This window comes from Rhea pennata, chromosome 19, assembly GCF_028389875.1.
Source record: "Rhea pennata isolate bPtePen1 chromosome 19, bPtePen1.pri, whole genome shotgun sequence".
Lineage (NCBI taxonomy): Eukaryota > Metazoa > Chordata > Aves > Rheiformes > Rheidae > Rhea > Rhea pennata.
This window is the reverse complement of record NC_084681.1, coordinates 4,905,241-4,919,351: the sequence shown is the minus strand read 5'-3', so window position 1 is coordinate 4,919,351 and position 14,111 is coordinate 4,905,241. Positions and strand designations below refer to the sequence as shown.

Below are 14,111 nucleotides of genomic sequence, written 5' to 3'. Positions count from 1 at the left end.
AGGCAACAAAGAGCTCACACCCTGGAACTAATGTCATTGATTTTGCTCAGTATGACTTCACTTAGCTACCAGTTTCTTGTAAGACTTGTGCTTAAGCAGTTGTTATCACTGAAATGATTGCGCAGATTTTAGCATAGGATATTCAAAGTGCAAAGCCAGGCTGTAAGATAGTATACAGAGTCTCCTTTTTCTTCATCAAGCAAAATCACTATCGTTCTGATCTTTCAGGCAGCTCTTCCACAATAGTAACTTCAGCAGCAGTAATGGCAGCACAGAAGACCTGTTCAGAGACAGTATAGACTCCTGTGATAATGATATAACTGAAAAGGTGAGGAGCTATGTGCATTGCAGTGATGTACCCAGCTGAACTTCTGGAGACGTGTCTATTGATGAAGCTCTCCTGATCACAGTTACTGGTTATCTTAAGTAGTTCATTCAAAATGTCCAAGATATTCCATTAGTATCAAGACTGTGCTTCATGAAAATGTAAGAGCCATGGAAGTACAGATCTAGGGGATTGTATTAATGCCTGTTCCCTGTGTGTTTGCATTGATCAGCTTCAAGGAGCATGCAAGTTTTGGGGCACTCAGAATTGGAGAGCCTAATTTTTGCCTCTGGCTTTACAGGCAAAGGTGGCTTTGCTATCCTTTAGAAAGGTTATCGTAGATAAATGCTAATTAGAAACAGTGGAGTAGTGTGCAAAGAGAGATTCAGAGCATATCAATACTTCCTTTCCACTTCCCCTTCTAGGTAACATACCTAGAAAAAAAGGTGACTGAACTGGAGAACGATAGCCTGACAAATGGTGACCTGAAGAGCAAACTGAAACAGGAGAACACACAGCTAGTTCACAGGTAATAAAGCACAGAGCCAGTTCTCTGTTTCGTGTCACAACAGAGCTAGAACCAAGCTGGGAGCAAGGAACTTCTGCATCTAAAATATGACTGTGTCTTCTGCTGCCAGACAAGTCAGATAGGCTTCATTTGAGAAGTCCAAATGAAATAAGGCGGCCTTGCTGAATTTACAGCAAGCAGAGGCTTTCCCAGGGAGTTCCTTAGTGCAAAGGTGTTACTGACTTGTGCAGTTCAGGACCTTCTGTTGTAAGGGAGTTGACCTGTGTGTGTGTTAATATGCATAGCAAGAGCAGAAGGGTGGTGATTGCTGTGGGAACAGTCCAACTTCTTGACTGGCAATGAAAGAATAATAGTTGAACTGATGCTATTTAATTCTGTGCTCATTAGGAAGTTTCGTTCCAAGAGAGATGATGAAACAGTACGGAATGTAGGAGTGGGGAGGAAGGAGGGAGGCAATGAAATTGTACACGTTATGTTAAAGTAACTGTGAAGCTGTTACTGGAATGAGACCTGGTTTCCTTAGAGTTCATGAGCTCGAAGAACTGTTGAAAGACCAAGAGACATCAGCAGAACAGACTCTGGAAGAAGAAATAAAGAGACATCGAGAAGCATATACTAAATATGAAAAAGAGAAAGGCACAGAAATTGAGCTGCTAAATACAAGGTAACAAACTTGGTGCCATAGAACAGAGCAACTGTTCTTTTCTTCCTCTCTCCATTGCATGTTGTAAACATTGGCTGTTCATAACCAGACAGGGCACAGATGGTTACAGGCTATTAGTTCTACAGAGTAGCTGCACAGTTGCATGTATGCATGCAGCTAATGCCCAAAATGCCCCAAAGCTCAGAGAATGGTTTATGTTAACACCATAATCAACATAACCAACATAGACAGCTTAGTTGGATTTTTGGCATTGATTCAAGTAGGGAGTTGTCACCAGCTCTGCCAGACACTTGCCTCTGCATTGGTTCCTTCCTACTTAATTCTCGTTAGATACCTGTTGTGATGACCAGAAGAACCTGAGAGTCATTGTGGCATTTTTGGCCTTAAGAATGGACAAATACACCTTCAATAATTTACAGTGAAAATGCTAAGATTAGAAAGGTTTTCCTGCTTGGTCTATCAAATGCAAGTGAAATGACTTTTTAGAGCATACCTTTTGCATGCCTGCCTTGAAGAGACACTTGCTGTAAGACTTCTTCTACTGACGCAGGGTTCAGCAACTGGAAGAAGAAAACAGTGAGCTGAAAAGCACCGTCACACGACTGAAATCACAAACGGAGAAATTAGATGAGGTAACTAAACTCCTGAGTGCTGAACATGTTCGTGATGTCAGGTGCAGTTTGACAGCAGCTTGATTTGTTTAAAAGCAAACTCATATGGTAGCTAGCCCAAACTTCTTTTAACTGACGCTCCTTAAATAGGAATGTTAATGAAATTGGAACATTTTTGGTCACCTTTAGTGACGTACTTGTGGTAACTTATGGCCAGCTGTGTCTATAGTGTTGCTTTACTCAACTGAAGGCAACACATGCATTTTCAAGCTAGCTTTAAAGTTTCCCATTTATTCCAGGAAAGGCAACGCATGTCAGATAGGTTGGAAGACACTAGTCTGCGGCTGAAGGATGAGATGGATTTGTACAAGAGAATGATGGACAAGCTGCGACAGAACAGACTGGAATTCAACAAGGAAAGGGAAGCCACACAGGAGGTAAGTGTGAAAAGGGATGTTGGGCAATTGCATGTTATCTGCAGGCAACTACGTGTTATCTGTATGGGAGCCCATCTGAAAAAGAATGGACAGAGCCAGGATAATAGTGTTCAGTTAACATATTATTGGATTGTATTTTTTATGGCAGAGGTACCCATAGAGCGATGGATGCTGCAAGAATATCTTAATAAATGGCAGTCTGTGACAGAGTTTTACTCTTTGAAGATTAGTCTTGAACATGTGCCATAGCATTTACCTTACTAAGTTTACCAGGGGAATTGCACCTCTCGGACACCAGACTGGGAGATCAGAGCTGCTTCCAGCTTGTGTGATGGTTCCTAAGTGGCTTGTGTGACTTGCCTTCCCAAAGAAAGCAGGGGGCTATATTGTAGGAATTTCAGCCTTGAACAGGACCACAGTACTCCCGTTGCAGTGTGAAGGTGCAGCACAGAGATGGCCCCTGCCAGGGAGGGCTGGTTCTGCGGAGGCTGGGGAGGCTTGACCTGTGTGCATCTCCATAGCTCATTGAGGACTTGCGGAAGGAACTGGAGCACCTGCAGCTGTACAAGCTGGAATGTGAGCGCCCAGGACGTGGCAGAAGCTCTTCATCCAGTGTGAGTGAATTCAATGCCAAAACCAGAGAGGTGGAAATGGAGCATGAAATAAAACGGTTGAAGCAGGTGAGCAGGGAAGGGATCTCAAGCTGTGGATGAGTCAGTGAACTCTGCAGGACTGCTCAAAAATGCCTACAATTGTGACCCTACTACACTCCCTTTAGATTTTGTCCACCTTCCTCTCTTAAGTGGAAGACTTGACTTGCATTTGCCTAGGACTTCTTTACATGAGCAGTATAATTTGTGCATGTAGGAAACATCTGCAAGTCAGAGAGAGGGGACTTGTCACTGATGATAAGAGTTACTTACTGGCTTGCAACCACGCTGTATGTTGTCCAAGCTACCTGCGATGATACTTTATTCAAAATGAAATCTTGCAGATAGAACTTAAATGCAATGTCTTCTAATCCATAAATAGGAGAATCAGAAGCTTCGTGACCAAAATGATGATCTTAATGGACAGATCCTAAGTCTTAGTCTTTATGAAGCTAAAAATCTCTTTGCAACGCAAACAAAAGCCCAGTCACTGGCTGCTGAAATTGATTCTGCGTCAAGAGATGAGGTAATGCACTGTTTTTTATAAAGGCTACTTCAAAAAAAAAAAACCCTAGGTTTTTCCGTGCAATTAACTGTCAAGATGAACTACCTGAAGCTGGCAAAGGTGCAACAGAGAAGTCTACTTTGTTAGGAGTTGGAGACTGTTAGAAAAAAAAATGACTTAAATCTGCTAATATTTTTAGGTGCTCCTTTTAATATCAACTCATACTTTTTTGAGAGAGAGGGAAATGAATGTTATTGGAATGTAGACAGATGGTTTTAGAATGGATTTACTTTGCATCTTCTATCTCACAGGGGATTGTATGCTATGGAACTGTCACTTTCATATAGAAATAATAGTAGCCAATTACTTAAATTTTTACTCTGTTGTAGACTTATTTCCAAATTATTTCAGTAACAAGTTCTCACTTGGATCTAAGCTTGAGCTAAATTTTCCCTGTAGCAGAGCCAGATTATTGCTTGCATGCTACATATTTCCTCCAAAAATCTGGTTAATGCTTTGGAAAATATTGTAGGAGACCCATTTGCATGTGGGTTGGAGTCAAGCTGGTACAGTTTGAAAAGCTTCCTTTGAGTGCCAGGACAAATCATGAGATCAGGCTGATGGAGCTGTAAGAGCTCCCAGAGAAAGAGACAGTTAGTGATGAAGGACTGTAAAAAGGTTTGTTTGCTTCTATACTTTATTTATTCTGAACAGAACTTTCCATTTCTTCAAGAGGAGTCCTGAGACAAACCTTTTTACCCAGTCTGTACTTGAAGGACCCTGTTAGCCCCTGGCCAGTCCCTTGAAGTAAAGTACATACTTGATTTTCTCGCTGAACCAGAGTGCCGTGAAGAAAACCTAGTTGATTGTTGGAGTAAAAGCAAATTATGTTTTTTGCTGTTGCAAAGGCAAATCTTGCACTGCTCCCTCTCCTTTCTGAATCCTGTGGCCCTGGCTCATGCAGAGGGTACACAGCGCTCCCCCTCAGGAGGAGGAGGTTGTCCTGCAGCTGCCAGCCAGGCTCGGTAAACCTCATAGATAGCTCAAACCTCTTCCACTGCATTGTTTTTCTGTATAATTGGAATGCAGGTAAGACTGCAGATTCAGGATGGGACCTTTCTGAAGGCAAACGGAAACAGATGCCCAAATCACATTAACATAAGGAGGAACTGGGATTCCAATTTCTAGGGGAACTTTGGAAGATTGGCATTAAATATACTGCATATAATAAGCAAAGTGTCTGCCTCTTTGAAGGCACTATGAGGCCTTTCAGAGCTCAAAAATCTAGTGAAACACACTGTATTTCCTGTATAACTAATAACACAGAATATATGGTGAGTTGTTCTTGAGAATGGAGTGGGGGGGGGGGTTGAGGGGAGTTATTTGTTTGTTTTTAGCTTTTGTTTGTTTTCTTCTGTTTTGCAAAAGAGTGTATTGCTCCCAGTTCAGAATATCAAAGTCTTGTTCTGTTCACTGGCCTTCAATGCAAAGTGCTTTAGATTTCAGCAGACCCGAAACTGTAAAGCTGTTACACTGAGGTGAGGAAGCCGGTGTGGATGCAGGATGGCTTGGTGTGTTAGACGTTGAATTTCTGGCTCAAATGAGCTGCCAAAAGACTCCTGGTAGTGACTGCTCACCACCTTCCTAAACGATAAAGATCTTTAACGTATAGATCATTTCTAATAGAAATGTAAGAAAACAGAGCTGGTAATCCTAAGCAGTGCTAGTCTCTCACCTCTGTCTGAACTCGTGCCATTATATGAACTAGTGACAATGCTGCAAGAGACACGTAACTTTGAAATGTTGTGTTTCAGCTCATGGAAGCCCTTAAAGAACAGGAGGAGATAAACTACAGATTGCGGCAGTATATGGACAAGATCATTTTGGCAATCCTAGACCACAATCCATCTATCCTGGAGATAAAAAATTGAAGGGAATAATAAAGGAAAAGCAGCAACTGCCTGGTACTTCTGCACGTGCCACTGGATCTAAACAACACTGATACTGTAAAAGAATCTATAAATATATATATATTATATATATTTACACACTACGTGTGAGTGTGGGTGCGCGGGTGTTTATATGATGTTTGGTACACTGTTATTTGTCATTGAATTGGCTTGGTTAGACTTTTTCCATGCACTTTCAATACCTGTAACAAGATAGATACTGTATATTAATGTAATAACAATATAACTGGATCATGCTGTTTTAGATACTGGACAAAATGACTCTACCTCTAGTTGTAAAGGTAAAAGACAATGGAAACAGATGGATGTGACCCTAACTTTAAGAGCAAGAATTGTTCTTTTGTTCTTCCAGGAATTTGGGTACCACAAGCCAATCAACATACCCAGGTTCAGTTCCTGACTGGTGCTGGCTGTGTAATTTCCTATTCAATTTAGCTTTATTACTTAAACCACACGTTAGGGGGGAAAAAATGAGAGAAAAAGGAAAGAGACAAAGTAAAAGAGGGGATGAAGAAGGTATTACAGAATTGTTGCTATATGTGTAAAACCACCATCCACTTGTTTGCCACTGTCAGCACAAAGTGCTTTTTATATAAGATCACTTTGGAGCGCCCTTTGGGATGCTCCGAGCCAGCCCGCTCTTCAGTGTGTGTGTGTGCGCATGTGTGTGTGTTATGCCAGGGTCCTTGTAGCATTGAGGCTAAGAAGTTGTTCACGTTCTATTCCCCTATTTTCAGGGGGTTTTCATGGGCCATTAAAATGAATTCTGGGATCCTGCTCCTCCCCCCACCCCTTAATTTTAAGTATTTCACTGAAGGAACACATTCACATTCTTTAAAAACAAACTAAAACTGAGTGAAATAGCCCCCTTCAAGGGGAGGAGGAGACTTTTAAATCACTTGTTGACTTGCTTTCCCACCCCCGGGCAAACTGCACTCCTGTGAGATTTTTGCAGGTGAGCTGTGCAGAGGACTGGCTGGGTCCTAACACAGTCTTGGGGAGAAGTCTGGTGTGAAGCAGCTTGTACCTTTAAGGCAGTAAAAAGTCAAGGAGCTTGGTCTTGCAAAAGTTGCCAATCCAGACTGAGTACACAGTGCACAGCTCCAGCTCTGAATAGGGAACACGTCCTGATTTAGATGAGCAGTTGTGCAGGTGCTTAACTTTAAAAATGTACTGTGACTGCTCGTAGAAGTCAGTGGGCCAGAACATAAGCTTTAAAGTTGAGCGTATGCTTAAATGCTGCCTTAAATAGGGATGGGCTTCAACACGTGCCTGTGTTTTCCTGAGTTGGAGCCATGTATTGTAGGACTAGGACCTTTTTAATTAATAATATAACTTAAAGCAAAAAAGCATATGGAATTGGCTGATAGTTGAATGTTAAATTTTATTCCATGCACTAGAAGCTTTTTAAGTAAAACTCTCACACTGGAAACACCTTTTGATTCATGCCAACTGGTGAAGGCAGGGGTAGTTACAGAAAAATGGGCCCAGTAACTGGCTTACCCCAGTGCATAGAAATGTTTCCTCTATTTGAGTACACTCCCCAGAAGAATGTTACAGTAGCAATGACTGCTTTTCTGTGTATTTCTTGCTGTTGGCAGTGTCCTGCCCCTAGTATTCTCTTGATGTATCTTGATGTGTATATGTGATGCATTTTTCCTGAATTTGAATACATAAAACATGTATTCAGTTATGGATGTAAATATATATATATATTTTTCTGCAGTCTCTGTGCTCTTGACTTCAGTGATGTCTTAATGGAGTCATGGGAAGGGAGGGGGAAGTGCCAAAACTGGACTTTTTCAAGGCAAGAAAATAAAAGCAATTTGTTTCTGTGTAATTGCCTTAGGCTGGTGTAAAATGACTGAAATGCTAGCAGGACCAGAGGAATAACTATGGGGTTCAGTGTCCCAGCTCACAAAAACTTCTTTAGGCTTCCAGTGGAGTTGGAGAAGTGGTCGTGTTCAGACATCTTGGGGCTGGGTTCCTGAGGCTCAAGGAGAATCTGGAGAAGGGTCTTAAATATTACTCCTTTGACACCTGGGGATGATATAAAATGTTCTTTGCTAAATTACAGCAGCTTCTGTTTGTGGAGGAAACAGGTGGAGCACCATGGACATCCCATACGCGTGCCTCACCCACCCGCTGCTCCTCCTGCATCTGCCACCCAACGGTTAAGCCAGCTTGGTGCTACCTACAGACTTCCCTGCCTACATGAATCCTCACCTGCGCTTTAGTGATGACGTTTCCATCTTCCTAGTGCTGTCTGTGGCTTGTGCTGAGGACTTTGCTGCCTTTGTAGGCCGCAGAGAGCTGTTTCAAATTGCCAGGTACCTGTTGCCAACCTGCTGTGACCAGCAGCGCTGGGAGAGCCAGCAGCCCTGCTGCCAGAGGTGGCTGTGTTTGCTAAGCCGCGTTGCTGCCCCACTCCCAGGTGGGGGAGTTGAGTACCGGTGAACCTGGTGCAGGTCAGACTGGTAGCTGAATGTTTTCTCCCAAGTACTTTCAGGTAAACTGGATTCAGCTTCAGAATTTTAGTTGTCTAAAACCTATCACCATTAGGGTAGAGCGTCAGCGAATGTTGAGGACTGGTTCACTAAAGATTATGCTGAGCCCTTGCGAAGCGGAAGGCCTGGCTCGCCTCACTGAGACCACAGATCCCTTGTGCCTGATTAGAGACATGACCTGAGTCGTATTCAAGATTTTATGGTGATGAATATAGGTAAGAGGTAAAGAATCACTAAATCCCGGGGGCAATGGCATTCTAGCCAAGGGTATCGTGCAGTGAATTTTCAAAAGACTTGTGGGATTTCTTGTTTAGCTCTGCACCCAGCTGCTTTAGCGCTTGTTCCACACTGCTTGCACTTGAAGAGTTGTCTTACAACATGTTGGTGTTGTTTTTAGCTTTATTTTATTGCATAAAGGACAGTTACATTTCTGCTTCTGTGTAGACCCTTGGTGTAGCACTGCTCTCTGTTACTGTTCAAAAATGTATCGAGACACTTGCTATGAGGTTTGAAAAACAATGGGGGTTGAGAGAGGCATTTAATTTGCAGATACATGTTTTCCTCTGTTATCCACATTTAAAAATAGCTAATTAGCTGTTGCGTTTTCACGTAGAGTTTAATAATAGCTTCCAGTAACCACTGATATTAGACCAACTCGTCTTGCCACCCAAGCCATTCTGTCCCAGAGAAGAAACCATCGCGTTTTATGGCGTGAAGGTGTCTTGGTAATAAGGGATCATCTTCAGTGAGTCACTGGGGCAAAGAATCTGATGCTGACCCTGGAGCGAGCTCTGCGTCCCTGCAGCGATGGAGAGCCGTGTGGGCAGCGCAGGCAGCAGGCGTGGGAGGTGGGGAGGCACCAAAACCGGTGCTGTTCCCTCTCTGCTGTAGCTCCTGCAGCCTGGCTAGGGCAGTACCCTCAGCCTCTGTCTTCTCCGGGTCTGTGTTGCCACGGGTGGAGCAACACCTCCCTCCCCTGGGTAAACTTCACACCCAGCAATGCAGTGCCATTGCATTCCTCTAATACTCAGATGCAGTAAGGAGTCTTCTGTCAAAATTTTGCTTCTCCTTTAACCCTGGGGGTGCAAACACACGCCGAGGTGCTTTATCTCAAGTTGCTCCTGTGTTCTTCCCCTATAGCTACTGAAATGATAAGTGATAGCTCCGCTCAACCTAATTGCACACCACTGCAGGTATTTCTGCACAGTGAGAAAAGATGGCTTGCTTCTGGCTGAAAGGTGTACTTCATCAGACTAATCCTACACGTGAGCTATTGTGGAAAAAACACCTCTTTCAAAACTGGTGTGTCAGAGTACCTGAAAATCTGGTCTCTCCAGATTTTTCTGATACTGGTTGCTCCACTCTGGGTATCAGTCAGCAGCTGCTGCATGGCTCAGCTTTCAGAGTGTGATACTGAGTCAAAAATACACTGACATCAAAAGACTATTTTTCAGCTTTTTGAATAACTTCCATGAAAGACGTGAGCTGTTTGAGACTTTGTCACGTTGTAAAGTGTGACGGTGACAAACTGTAATCATCTCATCCATTCTAAGGCGCTCTTAATGTGAAAATTTTTAGCATGTATCAAAAAAAACCCAAAACCACAACACGCTTGTTGCCAAATTTCCTTTTATGGACTTGGGAGAAGTTCAAATATTTCTCAGTGAGCTCTATAAATGGTTAAACATAGCATTATTAATCCTCACAGATACATGTAGCACCAAATATTTTGCTGTCTGAATGCAGCAAGGCTTCGCTGAGCTGAGTAGAGCTGTGTTACTCTCCCAGAACGGATCTTGGCCTGCAATATTTAGGCTCCATAATCTGGTTAGTAATTGAGGGCTTGAAAGCTAATATATAAACATACATTATCCCTTGTGGGCTGCTCCGTGAGGCGCTGCTCAGTGCTCCCGGCATCCTGCTGCTGGTGACACGTGGGGAACCTAAGAGCTGGGATTTACAAATAAGTTAATACATTATTTTTCTTATTTAATGACAGTGAATATACAGTGGTTTTCTCTTAAAGCAAATACTACAGTGTGGTTTGAAGGATTTTTTCTTTTTTCCAAGGAAGGAAAGAACTTGCAGTTGATCAAATAGTTGCCAAACCAGTGGCTTGGCTTGTATTAATTTGAGTGAAAACTGGCTCAAACTGTAACGGAGCAGTTTCTGGGGTCGTCCAGAGAGTACGACAGCGGTTATATAAAGGCACTAGCTGAGCAGTTGCTGACGTTTTGCCCCTTTGCAGCGTCCTGGGGGTTCCCTCGGTGCTTTCCAGTCCACCGTATTGATCCCAGGAGCGGTGTGCTGCTGCAGCGCGTGGCCCGGGCGGCTTTCGGGTTACCGCATGAAGCTTCGCAGGCGCCTGCGGAGCCGGGTGGGGGCTGCAGCGGGTGTTCGGCCCCAGCGCGGCGCTCCCGCGCGTGGCTCTGCTCTGCGCGGCGCCGGCGGCCTCGCCGCGGCCTCTCTGCCCCTCTCCCGTTCGGGGGCGGAACGGGGCTTCGGCCGAGCGCTGCGCACACGCTGCATCGGTAACTTAGCCGAAGGCGCGGGCGTCCAGCGCGCCAGGCAGCGAGACTCAGGCTGCAGCCGGAGCCTGCTAAGGTTTTATTTTACTTCGCAGTGACTAGAAACAGGTCTGCAGTCCTCACTACAAGCAGCTATATTCCTTTTAAAAATGTCAACGAAGATGCAGAGTAAATTCTTGCCTGTTGTTCCCCTTTATTTTCTATGGGCACTAAAGAAAGAGGAAAGGGGAAAGAGAGAGTCTTGTTATGCTCGGAGGGGAAAGAAAAAAGAAAGACCACGGACCTCGGCTGCTGTCCCACCAAAGGACCTTCCCGGGCCTCCCTTAACCAGCGCTGATGGCTACATCACACGGGGGGTTTTCCACTTGAGATGTCGTTTCTGGTCCTTCACCCCCGCAGTGGCCGGCTGAACGCGGCGGCACTTCTTATAGGCACATTTTCCAGGTGGTCTTCATTGCTGGTTTTCATGTAAGATAAATGTGCTCATATAAATAGATCAGATTTGTATTTTGCCTCTGAGATGTAGAAAAAATACCATTTTGTACAGTTTTCCTTAGAAGCACCGAATCACGAAATTCGCCATCCTCAGCAGCTGTTCGCCTGCGCGCTCCCCGGGCCCGCGCCGCGGCTCCGCTCCGCGGCCGGCCGTCCCCTCCCGCCGCCTCCAGCTACGTCCCCTGCGACGGTTTGGTTTTCGCCGCCTGTAACTCACGGCACCGGCGAGGTGGCGTCAGTTCTGCTGCAACATGCCATCGCACCGGTTTCACTGTGTTTTCTTGAAGTACTTGGTGGCGGGCAATAAAGCGAAGCCTTGCTGACGTGGATCCTTCCAGGTAGCTGAAATGCTGCGCAAACAGATAGGAAAATGAATTATTTGCTCCCCCACGTGACCGAAAGGCCGTCTGCGGCAGACGGCGGGCTCGGTCGCCGCTGCGCCCCGGCCCCCGGCGCGCGCCGTCTCCGGCCTCCCACCGCAAAGACGCGTCGCCCGCAGGGAACGTCCGTGCGGCTTGGGCGCATGCACCAGAGAGACGGAGAGTGCGCGCGTGTATGTGTAAAACAGTGCACGCGCACGCACACACATACACATATATACATACGTACGCACCATATGCACCACTTAAGGTGAACGCAGCGGGCTCCGCGCACCTGCAGCCGGCGGCTCCGGCCGCGGCGCCGCGCCGACCCCCTTCCCGGTGGCCCGGCCGCGGGCCGGGAGAGGAACCGGGCGCCGGCGGGACCGCAGGCGCGGAGCCGCTGCTGCCCGGGAAGCGCCGCAACCAGCCCCAGAGAGCCGGTCGGAAACATCCAGCGCGATCTTCGCACTGGTTTTAACATTAAAAAACGGGACTTTACGTTTCAGGAGGCAGCCGCTCCTCTGCCAAGGCGTTGGGAGCTGGCGCTCTGCGCTGCTTCGGGCGAGGAGCGCTGCAAACGCGCTGCGCGTCCTCGCCACGAAGGGCGCGCGAGCCGGAGCCCAGCGAGCAGGCGGCGGCGCCCGGGGCGAGCGCGGAGGTGCAGCGTGGAGGGGGCGGCTGGCCTAGGCCGCGCTGCCGTCTGCTCCCGGCGCGCCCCGGTTCGCTCCCTCCGGCGGGGATGCAGTAAACCAACAAACGCTAGATCATTTTTTGCAGCCCGATGAGGGTTCAAAACTGGAAACCGAAATGAGGAATTTCAGCGCAAAGCTGCGTAATGGTTCGCAACCACATCCTCCAAGCGCTGCGCTGCCGCCCGAAGCTAGCGGCGGTGGAAAGGAGAGCTGCTTCGCTCCCGGGCTTTAGCCAAGCGCGAGCCACAGCCGCAAGCGCGCGGCGGCTGGCAGCCCGGGGAGGACGCGCCAGCGGCGCGGGGCTGTGCTAACGCTTCATGCCGCTGTGATTCTGCTACGCAAGCGGAAGGCAGCGGGCTGGAAGCAAAACGTGAAGCTGCAGCTCGGATAGCGGGAAACGCTTCCCGACACAAGGCCCCGTCGGCCGCCGGGTGCCGCCCGGGGGGGGGGACGGGGACGGGGACACGCGGCTCCCCGAGCGCCACCGCGCCGCCTCCGCGCGCGCTCGGCTGCGGCCGCGCTGCCCACGCGCGGGCGGCACCGGCGCGCGCGCGGTGTCAGCGCGGAGGCGCCTCGCTGCGGGGCGGCGGCGGCTGCGCGGGCGGACGCGGCGCGGACGCCGTGGGTGCGCCGGGGAAAGCGGCGTGATCGCCGTGGGTGCACGGGTGAACGCGGCGCAGTCGCCGTGGGGGACGCGGGTGAACGCGGCGCTGACACCGTCGGGGTGACGCGAGTGAACGCGGCGTGGTGGCCGTGGGCGCTGTGGGCACGGGTGACCGCGGCGTGGTCGCCGTGGGGTACGCGGGTGACCGCGGCGCGGACGCCGCGGGCGCTGTGGGCGCGCTGCCTTCCACTGGCGGCGCGCGGGTGCTGCTAGCCCGTCAGGCGCGGTGGCCAAGTGGTAAGGCGTCGGTCTCGTAAACCGAAGATCGCGGGTTCGAACCCCGTCCGTGCCTGCCGAGCGAGCGCGGCGCGCCGGCCGCCGCGGCCCGCGGACGCCGCCTTCTTTGCTGCCCCTTTTTTCCCGCGCCCGCCGGGCGGGGCGAGGGGGCTCTGCGGGCCGGGGGGGGGGGGAGGGCTGCACCCCAGGGAGCACCCCAGGGCCCCCTGCCAGCCCCATTTGATGCCGGATCCAGGCCCCAGCCTGGGCGGGAAGCTGCTGCGCGAGGACAGGGACAGGCATGGGGACAGGCGGCCACTCGCCTGCCCCCTCGCAAAACAAATCTCATTTGGCTTCGTTTTATTAAAAAAAAAAAAAAAAAAATCCAAAAATCTGAGGCTCTGGAGTGTCTCTGGACTTTAATCAAGGTAGCGGCACTGGAAATAGTTGGGAGGTTGTTTTCGTTTGTTTTGGACACAAGTCCTCGCTAAAATATTAAAAAAAAAAAAAAAAAAAAAAAAAAAAACTTGCAGGTGTCCCGTCTGAGCTGCTTTAGGGAACTTTGGCTTGTTTTTTTTTTTTTTTTCCCCTTTTTCTGGAAAATACTGAGCAACCTGCCTCTGAATACAGCCCCTCTCTTAATCGAGGCGTTATCTAGGGACCCTCGAACGAGGCCCCTTCCAGCCGCCCGGTAAAACCTCGTTGCAGTGGGCACGGGGAGGGGGGAGCGAGGCTGCGAGTGAAGTCAAGCGCTGTGGATCGAAAACGCTTTCGTGCGCGTGCCGGAGGCTCGAGCGGGAGCAGAGGGGACTCGGTTCGCGCGGGCGGCGCTGCAAACCGGCGCGCGGGGGTTTCTGGAGCCCCGGGGCGGAGGCAGCGCGGGCGCTGCGACGGGCCCGGCGCGGGGGGGGCCGCCGGCGGAGAAGGGCGCCGCGCCGCCCCAGCGCAGGCAGCCG

The 14,111-nt window shown here is 48.6% G+C and overlaps 1 protein-coding gene and 1 non-coding gene across 5 annotated transcripts in view; both read left to right on the top strand.

Moving 5' to 3' along the window:
* The window catches only part of RAB11FIP4 (RAB11 family interacting protein 4), a 118,145-nt gene extending 110,680 nt beyond the window's left edge, over nucleotides 1-7,465 (top strand). For all 4 annotated transcript variants that reach the window (XM_062591530.1, XM_062591529.1, XM_062591528.1 and 1 more), the window contains 8 exons: nucleotides 229-328; nucleotides 751-854; nucleotides 1,378-1,518; nucleotides 2,069-2,150; nucleotides 2,429-2,566; nucleotides 3,088-3,246; nucleotides 3,599-3,742; nucleotides 5,536-7,465. In XM_062591530.1, coding sequence (XP_062447514.1) covers nucleotides 229-328; nucleotides 751-854; nucleotides 1,378-1,518; nucleotides 2,069-2,150; nucleotides 2,429-2,566; nucleotides 3,088-3,246; nucleotides 3,599-3,742; nucleotides 5,536-5,652 — 985 coding nt within the window. In that variant the 3' untranslated portion in view covers nucleotides 5,653-7,465. The remainder of the gene's footprint in view (nucleotides 1-228; nucleotides 329-750; nucleotides 855-1,377; nucleotides 1,519-2,068; nucleotides 2,151-2,428; nucleotides 2,567-3,087; nucleotides 3,247-3,598; nucleotides 3,743-5,535) is intronic.
* A 5,694-nt stretch (nucleotides 7,466-13,159) lies between these two features.
* On the top strand, nucleotides 13,160-13,231 carry TRNAT-CGU (transfer RNA threonine (anticodon CGU)). Its single transcript has one exon. It is a non-coding gene; the product is annotated as a tRNA-Thr (tRNA).
* Nucleotides 13,232-14,111: the final 880 nt, after the last annotated feature.